General features: G+C 43.0%; 1 protein-coding gene across 2 annotated transcripts; it reads right to left on the minus strand.

Moving 5' to 3' along the window:
• Positions 1–234: 234 nt before the first annotated feature.
• LOC140395126 (acidic leucine-rich nuclear phosphoprotein 32 family member D-like) lies at positions 235–18,867 on the minus strand. Of its 2 annotated transcripts, none has more exons than XM_072482584.1 (7): positions 18,686–18,867; positions 11,126–11,275; positions 8,040–8,162; positions 4,886–5,099; positions 3,327–3,448; positions 2,956–3,001; positions 235–1,872 (listed from the first exon to the last, which is right to left on the minus strand). In XM_072482584.1, exons 1-7 carry the CDS (start codon positions 18,737–18,739, stop codon positions 1,799–1,801), a joined length of 783 nt encoding a protein of 260 aa, XP_072338685.1. In that variant the 5' UTR covers positions 18,740–18,867; the 3' UTR covers positions 235–1,798. The 2 variants fall into 2 exon arrangements, with proteins under 2 accessions (XP_072338685.1, XP_072338683.1); XM_072482582.1 differs by having other exon boundaries at positions 4,886–5,102; positions 18,686–18,866.
• Between the last annotated feature and the right edge of the window lie 1,854 nt (positions 18,868–20,721).

Genomic DNA, 20,721 nt, shown 5'->3' on the forward strand with positions numbered 1-20,721 from the left:
AATATACAATGCAGTCATCATCACTGATAACAAGGCAGTTCCAAATATTTACTCTTCATTGAGCTTCAAATCTGAACCCGACAGGATCCCCAAGAGGGAAAATTGTAGTTATTACAAATTTACTCAGCGATGACTCAGGAGCCACACTTGCTGAGAATTGGGGAACACTTAGCTCATGAACTCAACTTCAGGAGACATACAGCTGGCCTGCAACTAAAATTTAAAAAAAAACTATTTATTAAAAACCCATTTATTTTGAAAATTTATAACAAAACTAGATACATTAACATGAAATCGGTCTTCTGAACTTACTTTCTGTACAGAAATAACCTGAACAGCAACATTTCAAAGCTTAATACATTTGTAAAGTTACTACACTGAAAATTTATATTCAAATTCATTTTTCTCTAAAAAATTCACACCACACTAAAAATAAAAGTAACAAATTACCTAGTTTCTAATCTCAACATTTAGTTTTCTTTTAAAAAAGTCCCAGAGTTTATAAATATCCATTTTTCAATGGGTATCTAGAACTAATTCCATAATATACTGTTATAATACAAAGAGACTGTTGACCGAGTTTATACAAATAATTGAAAGCCATTTACTTTCCTCTTTATAGGGTTTTTTTGCATTTGTAATTAAAAACTGAACAACCTTTTTCAGAAAATCTGGTATACCTGTAGCAAAGTTCTTGGTAGTTTTGGATTTCTATTCAACTACTGGTGCCATTTCTACCAGATCCATTTTAAGAGAAACATTAGATAACAATGAGCCCAGCACCAAAAGTTAGAACACCATTAAGTGTCAGGCAATTGCAACTACAAAATATACCTTAATTATAGTTATGGAATAGATTTTCTTTCATACTCAGGTTTCTGAAAAAGACAGCTTCTTAAAACACTTCTGCTCACCACTCTTGCATCAGTTCTGTTGCTATGGAAATGCCAAAACAATAAGTAGTCAATAATGGAGACTGGAGTTTAAAAAAAGACATTTCTGACAGATTGCACAGGCTTGTCTTATTGTACACCCTAACACACAGCGACAACAGAATAATCCCAACCACATTTAACAAAAACATTGTCTGCTGGACCAACTACACTATAAGGCACAGTAATGGCATAAACTCCAAACTGAATGCAGTAGGTTTGAGACAGGTTTTTATAACATATAACTGCTACCCTTCGTGAGTGTTATTAACAAAATGAATGCCTACCACAAGAATCACTTAGGCGAGCCAGCCTGCTTATTAGTTTGAAGTCATAGCAATCTACTAGCTAAGGCCATGGAGCACTTGCGCCCTTCAAAAAATTAATGGTTTAGAAATACCAGCTACTCAAGCTCCTTTATCACTCTTTGGAATACCAATCCCGGGGAGGGGGCGAGAGAGAGAAAGAATGTGTGTGAGTGAAGAAAAAAATAATACTGGCGGGAAACTCCTTGCCTAAAAAAGTCACATGTTCGGTGGGAAGGGGCACTAACTGATTCTTATGGGAGTTAAAGGGGAGATGATGAACAAAACTCACCACTACCCAAGTTTTCATGGTATCACTTTGGTTTAACAGTGGCAACTCTGACCAATCTAAGGCAACATTCCAGACCCCCAGCAATCCGATGCTTTATCCAACGTGTCAGAAATGTTATAATCAGTTATTATAAATGCACTTTTAAAACAAAACAGCTCATGAAATATATTTTTCATAAATATACATCGCCATAGCTACAGATACTGCCTCAGAGGAATGTCACTTGATGCGAATATCAACCACAGTCACAGTCTATACATTTATTGGGCTCATTCATCATCTTCAGTATCCTCTTCCTCCTCATCCTCTTGGGTCCTCTTTCGTTTCTGGCCTTGGACAGTTTCTGTGAAGGAAGAATTTGTTCAAACATATTAGGACATGATCGTTGCAGTGAAAGCCTAGATGGAGGCGGAGTATTCAAATTATATTGGAAACATATTAAAAATAAGATACAAATTGATTTGCTGTAATTTAAGTTAATAGATTTAAGGTTGTTTGCCCTTTACACAAAGGTACTACAGCAAAACTTGCATGATGACTAAAATAGTCCAAATGTTATTGTCATGATAGAACAGAATACTCTGTCTAATCAAATTACTAGAAACTGATGATCGTGGGGTCAAGGGGCATTGGCAGTCATTCTGGAATCAGTTTTCCTTCTGAACCAACAGGCCTCAAACTCTTCACCTCATTGCCTCCTCCCACAGACTCCTTCACTCATCCTCTTCTTTCTCTACTGTCAATTAATTGTCGTTATTAAGTTTTTGCCTTAAAGCATTTAGGGAATGTTTTGTTTCTTCAAATTAAAAGATAGAAAAATGGACTGCGTCAGATTGTCCTGAAATGCATTCCTGGTACTTCTTTTGATTCTATGTGTTGCTAATGTGAAATACGCAGGTCTTTGAATTTTATTTAAAATCTTATCTTAGTTATGAGAAATTTCAGTTACTGAAGAAACACGGCAATTCTTCCCACCTTCAAGTGATCCAGCCAACTGCTGTACAGGAAATTTAAATGTTAGCACTGATGACAAGAAATGCATGTATATGAAAGCAGAGGTGTCTGTTTAGAATTAATACATCGTTTTCATAGAATATTCAACATAATTTGTGCAGATTACTGTTAAGAGATATAGTTAAAAATGTTTGTAAGAAGTAAATTTATGTCAAAGTTTATCTCATCAAATGGGTATAAGTGGATGTGACAGTGTATACACGTCAAGACTTATTTTCTGGGATATGTTAACATGCCGTTGGATATTGGGGGGTGGGTTAAGGTTAGGAGACAAAATGTTAAGGAAAGAGGAGGCAACAATAAAGTCACAGAGAGGTCAGGACGGTGAGTAGGTGGGGTGTTAAATGCAGAATGGATGTATATATGGACAACTGATCTAGTCTAAACTAGCCAAGTGTTTCTTAAAACTTACCTTTGCTTTCCTCGTCACCATCTTCAGCTTCTTCATCCTCATCATCCTAAATGAAAAACAAAAAATAAATCAGTTTCATGTTTCAGGCTAAACTGTACCAATAACAGCATCACAATGCTTTCATACACTTGGGTGCAAATATTTATGAATATAACCTACACAAAATAAGCCCCAAGGTTTGATTATTTATGGGCTTAATGTTTGTACATTGGACTGCTAAGAGGTTGATGCAAAGACTGAACTGCAACTGGACCCAACAATAATTACTTTGCACATACCTGTGACTAATTTTAAACGAAGAAACAAGATGGAGTGTAAAAAAAAGAAACAGATTAAATCACAAGTTTCTTTTTACATGGTTAGTCACTTACATCTTCATCTGCACTATCTTCATCATCGTCATCATCGTCTTCTCCGTCAAGTTCATCTTCATCTTCCTCATCCAAGACATCAAATTCTCCCTCTTCATCATCTTCATCCTCCTCCTCTTCAACTACAGAAATTGGTGAGTTAATTTAGTGCAGGGCTTTAGATCCACATCTTAAGCCAAAAGCATTTTTCCACTAGCAAAATAACGCCAAGAAAGCTGACAAAAAGGTTCATCTAAAGTTAAAAAGTAGAGAATAACAGGCAAGACCATATGCACAGATAAAACATTCATACAAAAAATGTTTGATTACTATTTTTGATGTACAAATAAATAGTATTGTGACACATGTTGAAAATAAATTAAACCAAAAAGGCTTACAATCTAAGGGAAACAGCTTAATCATTCAAAGTTTACTCTACAAAGAAATATATAGGCCTAACAACTTTCTGGTTCCCAGTCACACATTTAGGGATACCCCAATGATATGCCGGGGAATCCCTCTAGGACGTGATAACTTCCTCTGGGCAATTGCACTGGGTGGGAACCATCCAACAAAAGCAATTTAAATAGCTACCTTTGGATGGTTCTGCCAGTTTTATCCTGATAGTTACTCAGTTAGTAAAACAAAAATTCTAACTCTAGAGTATAACTATTTCAAACACCCAGACTCGCATAAGACGCCGTGCACACACACCACCCCCAGGGGACCCACCACACTACCCTGACCCGACCCTCACTCTTGGCATAATTGGTGGCATGGGTGGGGGGTGCGTGCTTCGCTGCTCCTGGTCTCTCCCACCCAGAGTGAGGAAGTTGGGCAAGACAGGGGCATTGGAATTACAAAGAAGGATATTCATCCAGAGTGGCGCTCCGATGGAGATCATCACTCGGAGGAAGTTACAGGCCACTATGTTGCGTAATTCTTGAAATTTCAGGACCATCAGCACATTGTGCAAGATGAACAAGTGTCTCATACAAATTCCCCACACTGTACACTTGGGTGCTACCCAACTCATACAAATATCTGGAGTCAAGCAAATTGGTGGATTTCAAGACTACACACTTATCTTGAAATGCACCAACACTATTTAAAGACAGGCGAACTCCAAAATTTGGGCCTATTAATAAATCCCTAGAGTAAATACCGGCTCAGCTTTTGAATGTCATTTGCCAAGAAATTAATTTTGCAGCTGAGAACAAGGAAATATTTCCCAAAGCTTATCCATAATTTTAACATTGCACTATGAATATTTACAAATATTTATTACATTTAATAATTTACATGATGGCCATGTCACTCATCCAAAGAAGTTAATTAATCAAATGGGAAAGGTTACTTCCTTTGGAACATATTTAATTATCAGTGTCATTATCTAATCAGCAAATATATCAACCCTTTAGTTAAGTCAGCTTTCAGACTGAGGAGACTTCCAAGACTCCTTTACAAAGTGGGACAATTGAAGTTTTTTGGTTACCAGATTAATTGGTTTGGCAATACAAATTATAGAAGCGCTTCAGGTTTTGCACACCATCAGCTTAGATCCTTTTGCAAAAACCTACCATCTTCATTTTCTTCCTCCTCATCATCCTCATCTTCATCATCTAGACAGTCGCCATCTCCGTCCACATCTGAATCTGGTGCTTCCTGGTCATCCTGGTCATATCCATCAAGGTATGTGAGCTGGGGGAGCAGCTTGAACATGCTATCTCTGTAGTCATTTAAGTTAGTCACTTCACAGTTAAATAAGTCAAGACTCCTCAAATTTTGAAGTTTCTTCTGTTGAACAAGAAAATAAATGAGTATCTGTGATTGTGTTCGGAAAATAACATCATGCTTATTTCAACCATATTCCCAAGGAGCATGGGAGAAAGCAGTTTATAAGATATTGTTCAATTTGGCTGGATCCCATCAAAGTTCAATATCTGGGTGGCACGGGGGTTAGCACTGCTTCCTCACAGCACCAGGGGCCCGGGTTTGATTCTGGCCTTCGGTGACTGTCTGTGGGGAGTTTACACATTCTCCCCGTATCTGCGTGGGTTTCCTCCCACAATCCAAAGATGTGCAGGTCAGGTGAATTGGCCATGCTAAATTGCCCCTTAAGTGTCCAATGGTTAGGTGAGGTTGCAGGGACAAGGTGGGACAGTGTGCCTGGGTGGTGGGGAGGGTCAATGCAGCTTTGAATGGTCTCCTTCTGCATTGTAGGGATTCTAAGATTCTATCTATTACACAGAACAGACTGTAACAATTGATATTTTGTAACAAACACTCCATGCACATTAAATATCAATTTATCCTCACCTGGAAACTGGGCAGGAACTTTCTCTTTCACATACAATTTTCAAAAGGTTTATGGCAATGCAAATTAAAATGGAGGATGTGCCACCTCAAATTTAAAAAACAATATTCTTTTGATCACGGGCTAATTAAAGGCTTTATTTACGAGATTTGGGGAAAGCTCACTTGTAACAAAAACTGGAAAATGTTCAGATGAGTGAATGCAATTGATTCTGTGTTACTTCAACTCAAAATGAAAAGATTTGCATTCATATTGCGCTTAGGATTTCAAAACGCCCCAAAGCATTCCAGCCAACAAAATCATTTTGAAATGTAGTAGTTGCTGTAACGACAATGCTAACTCCAAGGAAATGCACTGTCTCCATAACAATAGCTGTATACTACCTCAAGGAGTGCATTGCCGGAGAAGAAAGAATTTAAACAATGTCATTAACTGTGGAAGCCTTTTTATTGGAGAAGCTAATGGCACTTCTTGGCCTTCCCTGCTCCAGTGGAAATAATTTCTCCTCATGATAGTCTCTGATCCCAGTATCTTGATTCATTTGCATCTATTATTATACAGGTATGTTGTATTGTCCATATAACATTAATGTCCTTTCTATAATGGGGAACCCAAAACTAAGTTCTACCTTGGTTCTAACTGATGCTTTTCTATCTTGCCTCATTGGTTCCAGTACGCTTATGATCCTATTTTCAGATCCCAAAGTCTGGGTCTGCTTTTTAAAATGGATCTATCCAATTGCATTATCGAAGAATGGCATTTAATACTATGCATTTATCGGTTTATCCACACCCGTCAACATTTTTACATTATGTGCACCTACTCCCTTGTTTTTGAGCAACACCCATTAACTTGAGTCCTGTAGTTCCTGTTCATCAACTTTCTATGTCACTACTTTTCTTACACATACCACAACAGTTCTAAAGACTCCTCTTAGATATATTAATGAAAACCTGTTAAAAGTCTTATACTTGCACATCTGCCCCATTATCTATCCAATTATCCATTCCTTCAAAACTTAGTTTTGATAAATACAACGTAGCATTTTAAAGAATAATTGACAAGTTAAAGGTAACAAATTTGGTCCAGAATTGTGGATCCTAACACAACTGACATTAGACTAAATGACCTACTATTACTTGATTTGCACTTCAAACTTGGCCCTGAATTGCTTTAGATTATCCTAGTCCTCCAATGCATTTCTATCACGTGTTCAGAATTATGAGTGAGAGCATAAGTCTTTTAAGTACGTTTCGTCTCCTTTTTGTCCTCTCTCCCCACCACAAAGCGCCAAAGTAAACCAGGCCACCTAATTAACACCCTGATTAACACACCACAAAGCACCAAAGTAAACCAGGCCATCTAATTAACACAAGCAAGAAAATACCCTTTCTCTACCCAAGGAGCTAAAATGGAGTTGGATATTTAAATTGAGATTTTATTTTCCATTCAAATCCTGTTCCACAGAACAAAACTGTCCACAAAAATGCCATTACCCCAGGCCACAAAGATGGCCCTTGCAGGAGCTCAGACTTTGAAAGAGCCTGTGTTCAAGTTACTGCATATTAGTGGCCATAGCGGGGATAAGCAATTAACAGATGGGCGGCACGGCAGTGGTTAGCACTGTTGCTTCACAGCAGCAGGATACCAGGTTCTGATTCCTGACTTGGGTCACTGTCTGTGTGGAGTCTGCACGTTCTCCCAGTGTCTGCGTGGGTTTCCTCCGGGTGCTCCGGTTTCCTCCCACAAGTCCTGAAATACGTGCTGTTAGGTGAATTGGACATTCTGAATACTCTGTGTACCCAAACAGGCGCCACAGTGTGGCGACAAGGGGATTTTCAGTGACTTTATTGTCGTGTTAATGTAAGCCTACTTATGACACTAATAAAGATTACATAGATTAAATGCAGCCACTAGGTGTCAAATGTACATCGTTCCAGTGTTGGTGCCCTTTACCGTATTGTATTCGCGAAATTTGGCCTAGAATTATATTTTCTAACCTTCAAATGATATTCCAGCAATCCAGTTGTAAATCACCAGAATTAAGTTTCCAACGAAGGGAGCCAATTCCTGAGACAACTCATTTACACCTGACGAGGCTTGTTTTTTTTCAATAATTACAGTAAGTTATAACCAATAATACTCAAAATAAACATGGAAAAGTTAATCAGACACAGTTGCCTTCAGACTCAGCTGATGCCAGGTGTCTATGTTTGGTCCAGGAGGCGAGGCTGGACTGAGTTGTCAGTAGCTCCAAGTGCCCCCACCCACCGTTTTGAAATATTCCCGCTCAGTGTATCACTCAACAGCAATGGATAACTGCTGACCTGTAATAACCATAATTCTAACCAGCTAAGTCTTGTCAAGCTGCATGTAGTATTCAGGGCTTCACCCCGCGTCTACTACTAATTTCTTACCAAAGGCTCCAGAGTGTTGATATCCTTGATTTTATTTCCACTGAGGTTTAAGTGTGTAAGGCTTGGGGTCCTTTCTGCCAGAACTTCAAGACCCCCAGATATCCTGTTATCACTTAGTTCAAGCTGAAAAATTAAGATTGCAATATTTGTAAATCACAATGTTGAACTATTTTGTTAAAAATTAAAACTGCAGCAAGCCACAATCACTGGCCCTTTGCTGCTCACTGCCTACCAAAGCACTGAAATACATGGATAGTCATTTTTTAAATATAGGTCACCGATAAGGCAGAAAAGATCTGCACAAGCTCATTTAAAAGTAGTGTGCACATTCTGGTTTGTCAATACGCCAATAATACAGTAACCGCAAATAGCTTCAAATTACAACCAATTGGAGTCGTAAAGACAATCAAAAACCAAGCACAATTTTGTGTAGAATCTGGCTGGTCATCTTTAAAGCTTTTAGGAATCATGTCTGAAGAAAAAGATTGTAAGAATACAATTTGTCTACAGTAATTGGTAGGATAGGATGATCAAAGGGGGCAGCGTAGTGGCACAGTGGTTAGCATTGCTGCGTCACGGCACCAAGGTCCCAGGCTCGGTCTCGGCTCTGGGTCACTGTCAGTGTGGAGTTTTCACATTCTCTCCATGTTTGCGTGGGTTTCGCCCCCACAACCGAAAGATGCGCAGGGTGGTGAATTGGCTACACTAAATGGCCCCTTAATTGGAAAAATGAATTGGGTCCTCTAAATTTATAAAACAATAAATTTAAAAAAGGATAGGATGATTAAAGATGTCAAAAACCATAGCTTGTAATTATCAACAAATCATCTCCAGGTGAAATTGAGCACATCAGATGGATGGCACTCTCTGGTCTACAACCAATCTACTACACAGATGATATTTTACATCTGTGCTCAGATCAGAGGAATAAGACTGAAAGCCCCAGGTTAAAATGGCATTACATTTGAACTGTAAACAAAACTGTACTGAATGTAACTGTTATACTGTTTTAAAAAAGTCAGCCCTACCTAATGTTGGGGTGTGAAATTTGTCCACGGTGATTATTAGCCATCAAGTTTAAATATACTCTTGATATTTAACCTCCGTGACGCCATCATGTATACGGTTAAACAAAATAATATAATTGATGCTGATTTTATCCTCAAGGGGCAGTTAGGAGCTTGATTCAATGTTATACTGTGTGTTAAATAATTAAGGTTTTTAGAACTATTAATACTGGAGGTTATAAAAGGTGGTTCAAAGGGAAAACGAGACTGGCATGCTCCAAGTTACTTCACATCTGCAGGGTCCCAGGTTCGAATCTGGCTTGGGTTACTGTCTGTGTGGAGTCTGCACATTCTCTGTATCTGCGTGGGTTTCCTCCGGGTGCTCCGGTTTCCACCCACAAGCCCCCAAAGATGTGCTGTTAGGCGGACATTCTGGATTCTCCCTCTGTTTACCTGAACGGGTGCCCGAGTGTGGCAACTAGGGGCTTTTCACAGTAACTTTATTGAAGTGTTAATGTAAGTCTACTCGTGACAATAAAGATTATTATACAATTCAGAACGGCCAGCTCTTATTTGCCACTCTGGGACATATTACCAGGATCTGAACTTCTCAAAGTAACTGGGGACATTCTGAAGCTTCGATCAGTCGAATAGTGGCAGGAATGTTGACGCGATTATAAAATACTTTATGAGACAACTAATGGAAATAAATATTTTAATTTGTCAAATTGTAAAGTATAATTGACGGAATATGAACTCTGGCCAGAAAACCAAAAACTGAAGTGAAACATTAAAAAATTTGTGTTTGCTGCTTACCTGTTTAAGCCAAATGATAAATGGCATTCAACACAAACAGATTAACAGCTGGACACTGTCTCCTCAAATTTTAAAGAAACTGGATTGTGTTTTTGAAGAATTGCCAACTAGGACACAGCAATCAACTGATTAGTGTCCTTGCCACTGGACTCAATGTCCCTTCATTGCATCATTGATGCAGTATACATCAACTACAGAATGTGCGACACAAACACACCAATAGCAGTAGTGTCATGGGAACACCATTACCAAGTCAGATATCATCATTACCAAGTCAGATATCACCCTGACAAGGATATATTTCACTGATCCTTCATCACCACTGGGTCAAAAATCACAGAATTCCCCACTTGGCACCATGACTAGGACTGTAGTGGTTCAAGAAAGCTGGCCGTTAAAATATTTGTCAGCTTCTCAAACTAACCAAGGCTGGGCAATAAATGTTAGTGTCACCCACATCTTGAGAATAAAAATACAATACCAAAGCACCTAATAGCATCAAAAGAAGTTAAAGGACCATGATATGTAGGTTAATCATCCATAGTAACAGAACATTTGCGAGGAATAGCTGAAGGATATTAGACGAACCATTTAACACTTCTTTAATTCGACAGCACAGTTGGAGATTTACCATCCACACCTAAGATTATAGATGTCTGCATTTAGCATGAACTTGAATGTAACACAAGTGCCTAAATGTATATTAGCAACAACACAACCAGTCACCTCAAGAATCAGCCGCTTCCAAATTAAGCACTCAATGCGTAATAGTCAGAATGAAAAATGAAGTCGTACACAGATGTATTAATAAAATATTTTTTAATATATATTTAGGTACCCAATTATTTTTTTTTCCAATTAAGGGGCAATTTGGAGTGGCCAATCCACCTAACCTGCACATCTTTGGTTGTGGGAGTGAAACCCATGCAGACACAGGGAGAATGATTCTTTAACTAACACATCTATGATTATCAGTCACCACCATCAAAATAAACATTAACTATAAATGTTTATGCAGATATTAATTGGAAGTTTAAATAACTACAGATGTGTATCATAGTACATTCAGCTGTGTCGGCTTATAACCATGTTCAGAACTCAAGATCACTCTAGTTAAAACATATATTTATTGGAAAGCTGCCCATCAGGAATATTGCACCAAATTCATTGCAAGCCGGCACAGTAAATCAGAAGTGTTGCATTAGTTGCTGGACTTTTTAGGGTGATCAACTCTACCCACAAAATGAGTGTTCAAGTTCCTACCTTTCTTAGTTTATTTAACTTTGGGAGATTTGACACAGATGTCAGCATTACGTTGATCATACTGAGAAACTCCAAGCTCTCAAATGCTGCAGACAGTCCCTCAATTTTGCCATCATTTGACCTGCAATTATCCAGAACCAGCTCCTTAACCTGCAAGAGAAAAACCAACAGTATTTTCAAAAATATGTAACACAGTTCAGTTAAATGCAACACATAACTTTTATTTAAATCTTGACATCTAGTGAGGCATGACAGAAATGTTTTACAATTTAGGTGTCTTTTAGGCCCAAGATTCTTGGCATAGGAGCCACAGTAGCTTAAAGATAGGCCAGAATGACTTCCGATGACGGCGGGCGGGAGGTGGCCGCACAATGGAGGGCTCCCGTTCGGCAACGGCATTTTCGGGGCTTCAAGCCTGGTCCCAGGGTCCGCGGAGGCGGCAGAAGCAGGGAGAAGGCACGGAGGAGGCACAGTGAAGACACAGGAGGAAAAAAAGAACAAAGAAAAATGTCGAGGGTGAGCAAGAAAACTGCCGGAAAAAAAACAGCTGGAGGTCCGTCGGGGAGTGGAAAGGTCACCGCGGGGTCACCAGGAAAAATGGAGGCTGGAGCACCAGGGAAGGCCGCACTGCTTACGGCTGAAGAAATAACTACGGTGATGGCTGCGGAATTTGAAAAGCAGTTGGCGCAGATTGCTGGTGGAGGAGGCGGTTTCTCCAGTGAGGACGGAGGTGGCAAGCGCAGTGGGGGAGGCGCTGAAGGAAGTGGAGGAGACGTTATTGCAGCACGGTGATCAACTTGCCTCGATGGGGAAAGAGATGCGGAAGGTGATGGATACTAACAAGGATCTGCGAGGAAAAATGGAAGACCTGGAAAACAGATCCAGGCGACAGAATTTGAGGATTGTGGGGCTGCCCGAAGGAGTTGAAGGACCGAAGCCAACTGAGTATTTTGCCGCGATGCTGGCAAAACTATTGGGGGAGGATCCCTCCCGATATGAACTGGATCGGGCTCATCGGTCGTGGAGCCGCCAAGGGCAGTGACTCTGTGCATCCGTAGGTATAGGGTGAAGGAGAAGGTCCTGAGCTGGGCCAAGCAGAAGCGGGTGGTGCAGTGGGCTGGAGCTGGTATACGTGTATACCAGGACTTTACGGTGGAGCTGGCAAGGAGGCGGGCTGCCTTCAACCGGGTGAAGAGGGCACTGTACATTAAGCAAGGTGCGGTGCGGCACTGTATATCCAGCGAAGCTGAGGGTGACTTACAAGCTCAGGGACTTTTATTTTGGAACGGCAGAAGCAGCGGAGGAGTTTGCGAAAGCAGGACTGTGGCAGAACTGACAAATTGAGCATGTGCCGATGTAACCTCATGACTGTATTTTCTTCTTTTTTGTATCACTGCGCGCGGGTGTAGAGATTAAAGGAGCCAATGTGGTATATATTTGGACAAGGGAAGGGATGGGACTTTCACTCGAAATGAGAGTTCTTTGGGGCGTAGGTGGATATGTGGGGTTTGTGCGCTAAAAGGGGATCTTTGGGCTTTCCTAGGGCCGGGCAAGTGGGAAAGGGACCCGGGCGGGGGCCTCCACTCTGGCTGGTTTAAGCCGGCCAGTGAACGGGAGTGAGGTGGGGGGAGGGGCTGCGGCCATCGGAGCCTGGCAGAACAGGGTCTGAGTGGTCTAGCCGGGGTGGAAAGTTGTGGGGAAGGAACCGAGGTTGGGAGGAGTTTTACAAGAGGCAGTGGACGGTAGGAGCTGGAGACCTGCGGTGGTGGTGGGGGGGAAGCTGTGTAAGATTAAGGGTGACTACGGGTAATCCCCGATTCCTTTTTGTCATTTGTTTATGTAAACATGCGGGTTGAGGTTCGGGGGCTGGTGGGTAGATGGGATTGTTGTTATTATGGGAACTGACATATCTTGCTGATTGTTTATTGTTGATGGATGTAAATGTGGGAGAAAATGTGAAAAAGGAGAATAAATTTAAAAATAAAAATAAATAAAAGATAGGCCAGAACACTATAAATTGGAACTACACCAGTGGCCTACTAGCTTCTCGAATCTTCAGCAGACTGCAAATCTTGACGGACTCACCCACACTGATTCCAAAGCCCCCATCTAGCCCAACTTTCCTCCCTTAAGCTAGGCGAGACAGGAGCAGCGAAGTACACCCCTGGCTGCATTGACATGGAGAAAGTAGGGTGCAGAGGTAAGGAACACCCTCCTTTTATGGCAATAACTGCCATAAAGGGACAATTAAAAGTTAAGTGGTTCAGACAAGGAGTGGGAGAACTGGGGGTCGGGTCGGTCTAGGAGTCATGTGTGTGGGTGATGTCCCGTGAAAGGCTGTTTTTTTTTGTGAAAAAAGTTAATTTGGAGTTAGAAGTGATTTTATTGTTCTAACTCTTTCAGAGTAACCGCCAGAGTAAAACTGACAGACCCATCCCAAGTTAGTGATTTAAATCGCATCTGCTGGATGGTTCCTAGCCCAGAGCAATTGTCCAGAGAAGTCAGCACTTCTGGGCAATTGGCAGGTAAACCCACACGTGGGAACATCCTAGAGGGATTTCCAGCCCATCATGGGGGCACCCCCTAAACACAACGCTGGGGAACCAGAAGGTATGGGCCAACATGTCGGAGATGCGAAGACGAAAGACAAAATTAGCAAAAAACCAATTGTAGGGAGATTTAGCACAAAGACTATAGACAGCCTTTTACGAGATATCTGTAACTTTGTTCAGTGCTTTCTGGGGGAACAGTGCTGTGCTGATAAATAGTGATAAGTCTTACAACACCAGGATAAAGTCCAACAGGTTTGTTTCAATGTCACTAGCTTTCGGAGCGCTGCTCGTTCCTCAGGGTGCTCACCCCAGCAACACCGGCATCTCCACATCAGTGCTGATAAATGTGATTGGTGTCTACATTGCCCCCTGCTGGTAACTGTGACCGCATGGGTTCAAAACAAATTTAAAATCTACACATTAATTATATATTTTGATAGTATAATTTGGTGGCAGTTGTAGCAGTTTATAGCAGTGAAAGTCATTGGTTACCACCCTTCCTTGGTTAATGCTTTCGATAAGAATTATCAGAGAGGAGAATGAGAAGCAATTTAATCTTGGAGAAACAGAGGGTGCATAGTAGCATGTATACCTGGCGATTGCGGAGGCACTTTGCAGTAAATCCACCAAGAAATCAAAAAATCTAGAGGTGGGAGCAAAGGACTATCGGTACGGCTATTGGATAAGTTGCAGTTTGTGGAGGCTACTAATGAGAGTTGGACAATGTTACAGCAATGAAAGGAAGTACTTATGTAATAAACTGGACACGGGGTAGAAAACTAAGAATGGAGCAACATTCTAGACTAGAGGCACAAAGGTGCTGGTAGGAGTCGATGACCCTTTTATTCCAGTGTAGAAAATTATCTTTCAGCCACTGTTTCATATAGAAAGTATACCAATACAGATATAACATTAAAAAGTCTGCTTCTTTTCCTATCAGCACATTGACAAGTACCATTGCTTCACACAAACTGAAGTGAAATCCGGGTTTGTCAGTGCATAACAAAGCAAAATTGATTAGTGGTAAAAGGGAATTAGATTCAAGGGGGTACAATGACCTGCCAATGTGGATATGTCGTTTTCCAAAAGTTGTTCACGAGCACCTAGATTTAAGAAACAAAAATAACTTGCTCTGACAGCACCGCTCATAATCGGAGGTCAACCCAAAATGTTAGTCACTTAAAGTGCAGGTGCAATAGGGGGAAACAACAAAGCCAGCAGAGAAAGGAGCCAAAACAGCAGTGAGATACACGGTCAAATAAAAGATTTTTGGCAGTGCGGGTTTCTGGCTAGACATTGACCAGGACACCAAAATCCTCTTGTTTTGCTTGGAAAAGCACTGGGGAATCTTTTATGTCCTTAAAAATTAGACTGGGTGAGGGGCAGCACGGTGGCGCACTGTTGCATCACAGCACCAAGGACCCGGGTTAGATCCTCGGGTTACTGTCAATGTGGAGTTTGCATTCTCCTCGTGTCTGTATGGGTCTAATACCCGTAACACAAGGATGTGCAGGGTACGTGGAAGGCCACGCTAAATTACCCCTTAATTGGTAATGTAAAAAAGTAGACTGGGTTGCAGTCTCAACCCAAGGAAATAACACATGCAAACCTGGTACTTCCCCAGTGCTGCACTTAGCTCAGATTATGTGCTCAAGTCTTGCAGTAGCTCTTGAACCTATGACCTCCTAACTCGACAAGTGAGCTACTATTGAGCCAGGTCTGACAACTTCAACAGCTCATAAGGACCAAGTCTTCAAATAGACATTGAACTTGGAAAGTAGTCAGCAGGTCACAACCTGTCCAGCTTAAAACTCTTCCAATTCTCTGAAGCCTGTCTTAGCACAATGGCCACTGGAACCTGTTTTAGCCATAATACCTACCACGACAGGGTTGCACAAAGGCAAGTAGCTGCTGATGTTCTACAACTGGTGGACATATGTATGCCCATGTTGTGGTCAGGATGTGGTTATTGACGCACACATTTGGAAAACATTGAGCTGTGCTGCTTACTTTACCACCCCAAAAGAATTCTGGATCCGCATCCTACCTAGAACAAAGGAACAACGACTTTCATAGCCACAGAAATTGCCAGAATGCTTCACACTCACTGAACTACTTTCTAAGTACAATCACTATGGTTTCATAATTTACTTTGGTTGAGGGATACATGCCCTGGACAGAGAACTCGCTCACCTTATTGAATCATACTATAGCATTTTTTAAATCTACCTGGGGTTAAGAACAGGACCTTAGCTCAAATCCTGTACCTGAGATGATAATCTCAATTTGTGACATCCATTGACAGATGAAAGAACATTTGCCAGTTGTTTAAATGATCAACTAGTGACTATCCTCTAAAGTGGCACAAATCCATAGCAATACAGTTAATGATTGAGCAGCTAGATTGGCTCACTAATGGGCATCTCTGTATCTATTAATACCTCAGACTCCAGCCCAGCAAGGGCCTCGATCCCAAGTGCCGGAATCCTTACCACTGCTTTTGGATAACCTGGCTCTAAGATGTAGCGCGGTTTGGACTAGGTGAATAACAGGAATATTCTTGGTGTTCTGTGCAAGTAAACCCCAGTGCTACCTCTGCACATACTACGTCATCCTGTAATGCTGGCGGTGAGTAGGCCAATCAGGCCTGCTGCGCCAGTGAATAAAATTTAGATTATGGCTGACCTTAGGGCAGCACGGTAGCATTGTGGATAGCACAATTGCTTCACAGCTCCAGGGTCCCAGGTTCGATTCCCGTCTTGGGTCACTGTCTATGAGGAGTCTGCACATTCTCCCCGTGTGTGCGTGGGTTTCCTGGGTGAAGTGGATCCACCAGAGTGATGTGGATCTCCCCAGGTGATGCGGATCAATCAGGGTGATGCAGATCAATCCGGGTGATGTGGATCCACCAGAGTGACGTGGATCTCCCCAGGTGATGTGGATCAATCAGGGCAGCACGGTAGCATTGTGGATAGCACAATTGCTTCACAGCTCCAGGGTCCCAGGTTCGATTCCACCTTGGGTCACTGTCTGTGCGGAGTCTGCACATCCTCCCAGTGTGTGCGTGGTTTTCCTCCGGGTGCTCCTGTTTCCTCCCACAGTCCAAAGATATGCAGGTTAGGTGGAGTGGCCATGCTAAATTGCCCTTAGTGTTGGGTGAGGTTACTGGGTTATAGGAGGTGTGGACCTTGGGTAGGGTGCTCTTTCCAAGAGCCAGTGCAGACTCGATGGGCCAAATGGCCTCCTTCTGCCCTGTAAATTCTATGACCTCACGATGACATTAACTCCATTTTTCTGCTGCCCCCTGCCACCATAGAGGCTACCAGTCTCTCATCATGGTTCTATCCGTGCCCAGGTGGTCTCGGAGAGCATGCAGTGGCCATCAGTATACTTGATAATTTTCATAGCCGGTGGATACCTCAGGGTAGTCTCAAGACACCGGTAACAACATTCTAGTTTTTTAAAATTTATAAATCGAGTACCCAATTATTATTTTATTCTAATTAAGGGCCAATTTAGCATGGCCAATCCACCTAACCTGCACATATTTTTGGGTTGTGGGGGTGAAACCCACAGACACGGGGAGAATGTGCAAATTCCACACGGACAGTGACCCAGACAACATTCTAGTTAAGTGTAACGAGCCCCAGTGGAAATGTGGGAGCAGTCGACATCAGCCAAATAGAAACTGCATTCTTGCTTCGAAAATTCAAACATAGCGGCGGGTTTCCACATTTTGTCAGTCAACCTGCATAACCTCCCACCAAATCCCACACGAGGAATCGACTGGGCAATACTGACCAGATTTGCCACGCAGGCCCCAAGATTAAGCCACCGTTCATCAATTGCCAACCACTCTGCAGTATCCTTTCCATTCTTGGCCTAACCACATCTTCCTTTCTCACCAATAAAAATTCAATGCCTATCACAGAGTGTACACGCATTTTACACCAAGGTAATTATTTCAGTGCCCAGACCAGTTTTGCTGGTTTACACTGTCTAATTATGCGAGCCCAGAAAGTGCGAGTCTTTGTGTCGTCTCCTCCACCCCCCCAAAAAAGACCAACCCTAAGCGGAGCTACTTTTAAATGAACTTTTCACAATGAAATCTGAACATCCTCACACTGCAAAAGGGTCGACTTGGAAGGTCACGCCAAACGCGCTGTTCAGTTAATTTTAAACAACGCCAGGGCGAGTGGATGAAACCAGTGATCGGAGGTGCTAATTTTGGGAAGGGAAAGGTCGTGGCGATTAAAGGAGAAAAAAAAGTTAAACGTTTATTGAAACCGTTAGCGTGAGCAGTGGCCGATGCATTGATGGCGCGAAATTATATATTCTATGAAAGTCCAGGTCATGTCCGGTTTCTGCGAAGATAGAAAAGGGATTGAGTCAACAAGCTGGTTATTTTTCCTTTAAAAAAAAAGAGGCAACGTTCACAATCCACGTGCTGGAGGTGAACTCGTGTCGTAAAGTCCGTCCTTTTAATGGGAGATGCACAAAGAGGTGAACTGAACACTCGGGATATCAGGAAGCGGCGGTTTTAAACAGGAGACCCCCCACGACGCCCCCCCCCCCCGGGAAAGGGGGGTAAACTGCGCCCCATGTGGAAATCGGGCCCAATCCGGGCGCAACCCCCCCCCCCTCCCCGCACTCACTTCCCAACACGTGGAGGGAAGAAGGCCGACTTAAACCAGCCCCCCCCTCCCCCTCCCCCTCCCGGGAGGGGGGCGCCCAAATTCACAAACCGGCGGCAGAAAAAACGGGGCAACTACCGCCGATTCAGCGCCGGGCCTTCCCCCGCCCGGCGGGAGAGCTGAAACCGCCGCCATCCAGAAAGGCCCAGGCTCCCGCCAACGCCCCGCCATCCGCCCGGCGGGAAATTTAAAAGCCGCCCAGAGGTTTATCTCTCTTCCCCCGCTCCGACCATGCGGTCCGGGTGGAAGCCGCTTCCCGCTCCCCTCCTCCCCACGCCCGCCTGCCTCACACCCGCCGCCCAGCCCCGGCTTACATCCGCCGGAGTCCTGTTCCTCAGCTCCAGGTTGATCCTCTTCTTCATGTCCATGACTCGGGGGAGGGTGTGGGGGGGAATGGCCGCCGAAACCACTTTCAATGAGAAGCAACGGACGGAAAACCTGGCTCAGCTCAGCCTGCTCCAACCGCGCCAAACTGCCGAGACCTGGTTTGGCAGGGGGGGGGGGTTAGCAGCCTCGGGTCCGCCCACACCACCGCCCCCCTGTGGGCGCCCAGCGCCATTGCAGCCTCGTAGGCGGGTCCGCCCCGACCGCCGCCCCCTTGTGGGCGCCCAGCGCCGCTGCAGCCTTGACGGCGGGTCCGCCCCGACCGCCGCCCCCCTTCGGGCGCCCAGCGCCACTGCAGCTCCAGCAAACGACGCCGAAGCCAGCGCCTCTGGGGGTCTGTTCTCGGCTTTGGAGCGCCACCACCGATGTCACTCTGTTTTGGACTTGGCGGCGTCAACATAATTGCCTGATTATGATATTCTGACTTTGACTGAAATTTGGTTCAATGGTGGTACCAGATAACCCCTGTCGAAGCCTCCCCTCCTGCCCCATCCAGAACATGGAAGGTGTGGACCTTATCGCCAAATCTTACCCTACAGTTCTCATCAAAATCTCTCTTTGTCCAGCAGACATACATTGAAGAATGAGAGGGGATCTGATTGAACCGTTTACCATTTGGACAGGCTGCATGCAGGGGTGTTGTTTCCTCTGGCTAGGGAGGGCCTAGAACAAGGGGTCACCGTCTCAGGATACAGGGGAGGCCTTATAGGACTGAGATGAGAAACTTTCACTCAGATATCATAAGACCATAAGGCATAGGAACATAATTAGGCCTTTCAGCCCATTGAACCTGCTCCACCATTCAATCATGGCTGATATGTTTCTCATCCCCATTCTTCTGCCTTCTCCCCATAACCCCTGATCCCCTTATTAATCAAGAAGTATCTATGGTGAACCCGTGGTCTACCACAGAAGGCTGTGGAGGCTAAATCACTGAATATATTTAAGAAGGAGAAAATAGATTTCTAATCTATGCTCTAAAGACGTCAAGGGATATGGGGAGAGCACTGGAGTATGGTATTGAGATAAAGAATTAGTCATGATCGTGTTGAATGACAGAGCAAGCTAAAAGGGCTGAATGGTCTACTGCTCCTATTTTCTATGTTTCTATTTATACTTTCAAACTCACATGTGTCTAGAATTTGGCTTTCCATTTTCCACTGCAGCGGTCAATTTGGCCCATTTACCTCAACCTTTATGCAACTGTCCCCAGAAAAAAAACATTCCTCCCTTCCAGCCTGGCTGTTTACCGTACTATGGCTCCTATCTTTGCATCTATAAGTCTAGGGAAAGAATTGAACATTCCTGATGTACAACTGGATGAGCTGTCTTTAACCTGATCATGCGCTGTTATGCCAAACACTATCAAGCCTCGCTTTTCTCCAGAATCATTCTGGAAAGAAACGCTTATTTTCTCAATGGTCATCTTAAACTTCCTTCCTTTGGCTCCTCTCTCCATAACTCCAAAAACAGGTACCTTGGACTTTCTCACTAAGATTGGGACCATCCATTCAGCTGCAATTGGTGCTTCACCACTGTAAAAGAAAAAATGGGAAAATATGTCATTTGAAACATGGAAGTCTGGCAATACCTGACCTAAGAGTACATGAGAGGATGTAGGGAAAAATCCCACGAAGGGTTAACAGCAGCTGCAAAAGAAGGTTTTGAAATGCAGATCGCCTTTATCAAACAGGCGTTAAGAAAACAGCTTGTGACTATTCAAGCTGTAAAACTGATGTATGCCTTTTAAGTCACAGCAGATTGAACTTTTAGTTATATGGAAAAAAGCAATATTTTGCACCTTTGAAGTTAATTATTTTAGTAAGCAGTTAGAAAAGAATGGCTAGGAACTTCAGTTGCATTGGGTGACAAATGTTTAGGTGTGAAATTCTGCTGACACCAGGTGAATATGGGAAGCTGGAGACAACGTGTCCACGGGAACACACGCTAGACCCAAATCGGAGTC

Source organism: Scyliorhinus torazame, chromosome 18, assembly GCF_047496885.1.
Source record: "Scyliorhinus torazame isolate Kashiwa2021f chromosome 18, sScyTor2.1, whole genome shotgun sequence".
NCBI lineage: Eukaryota > Metazoa > Chordata > Chondrichthyes > Carcharhiniformes > Scyliorhinidae > Scyliorhinus > Scyliorhinus torazame.

Bases quoted from the DNA above. Each gene is read 5' to 3' on its own strand.
- LOC140395126 (XM_072482582.1), bottom strand. From the start codon at position 18,739: ATGGACATGAAGAAGAGGATCAACCTGGAGCTGAGGAACAGGACTCCG. The intron at 11,276-18,685 runs GTAAGCCGGGGC...TTTCTCTTGCAG, and splicing joins GGAACAGGACTCCGGCGGAT to GTTAAGGAGCTGGTTCTGGA. The intron at 3,449-4,885 runs GTAGGTTTTTGC...CAATTTCTGTAG, and splicing joins GGAGGAAGAAAATGAAGATG to TTGAAGAGGAGGAGGATGAA.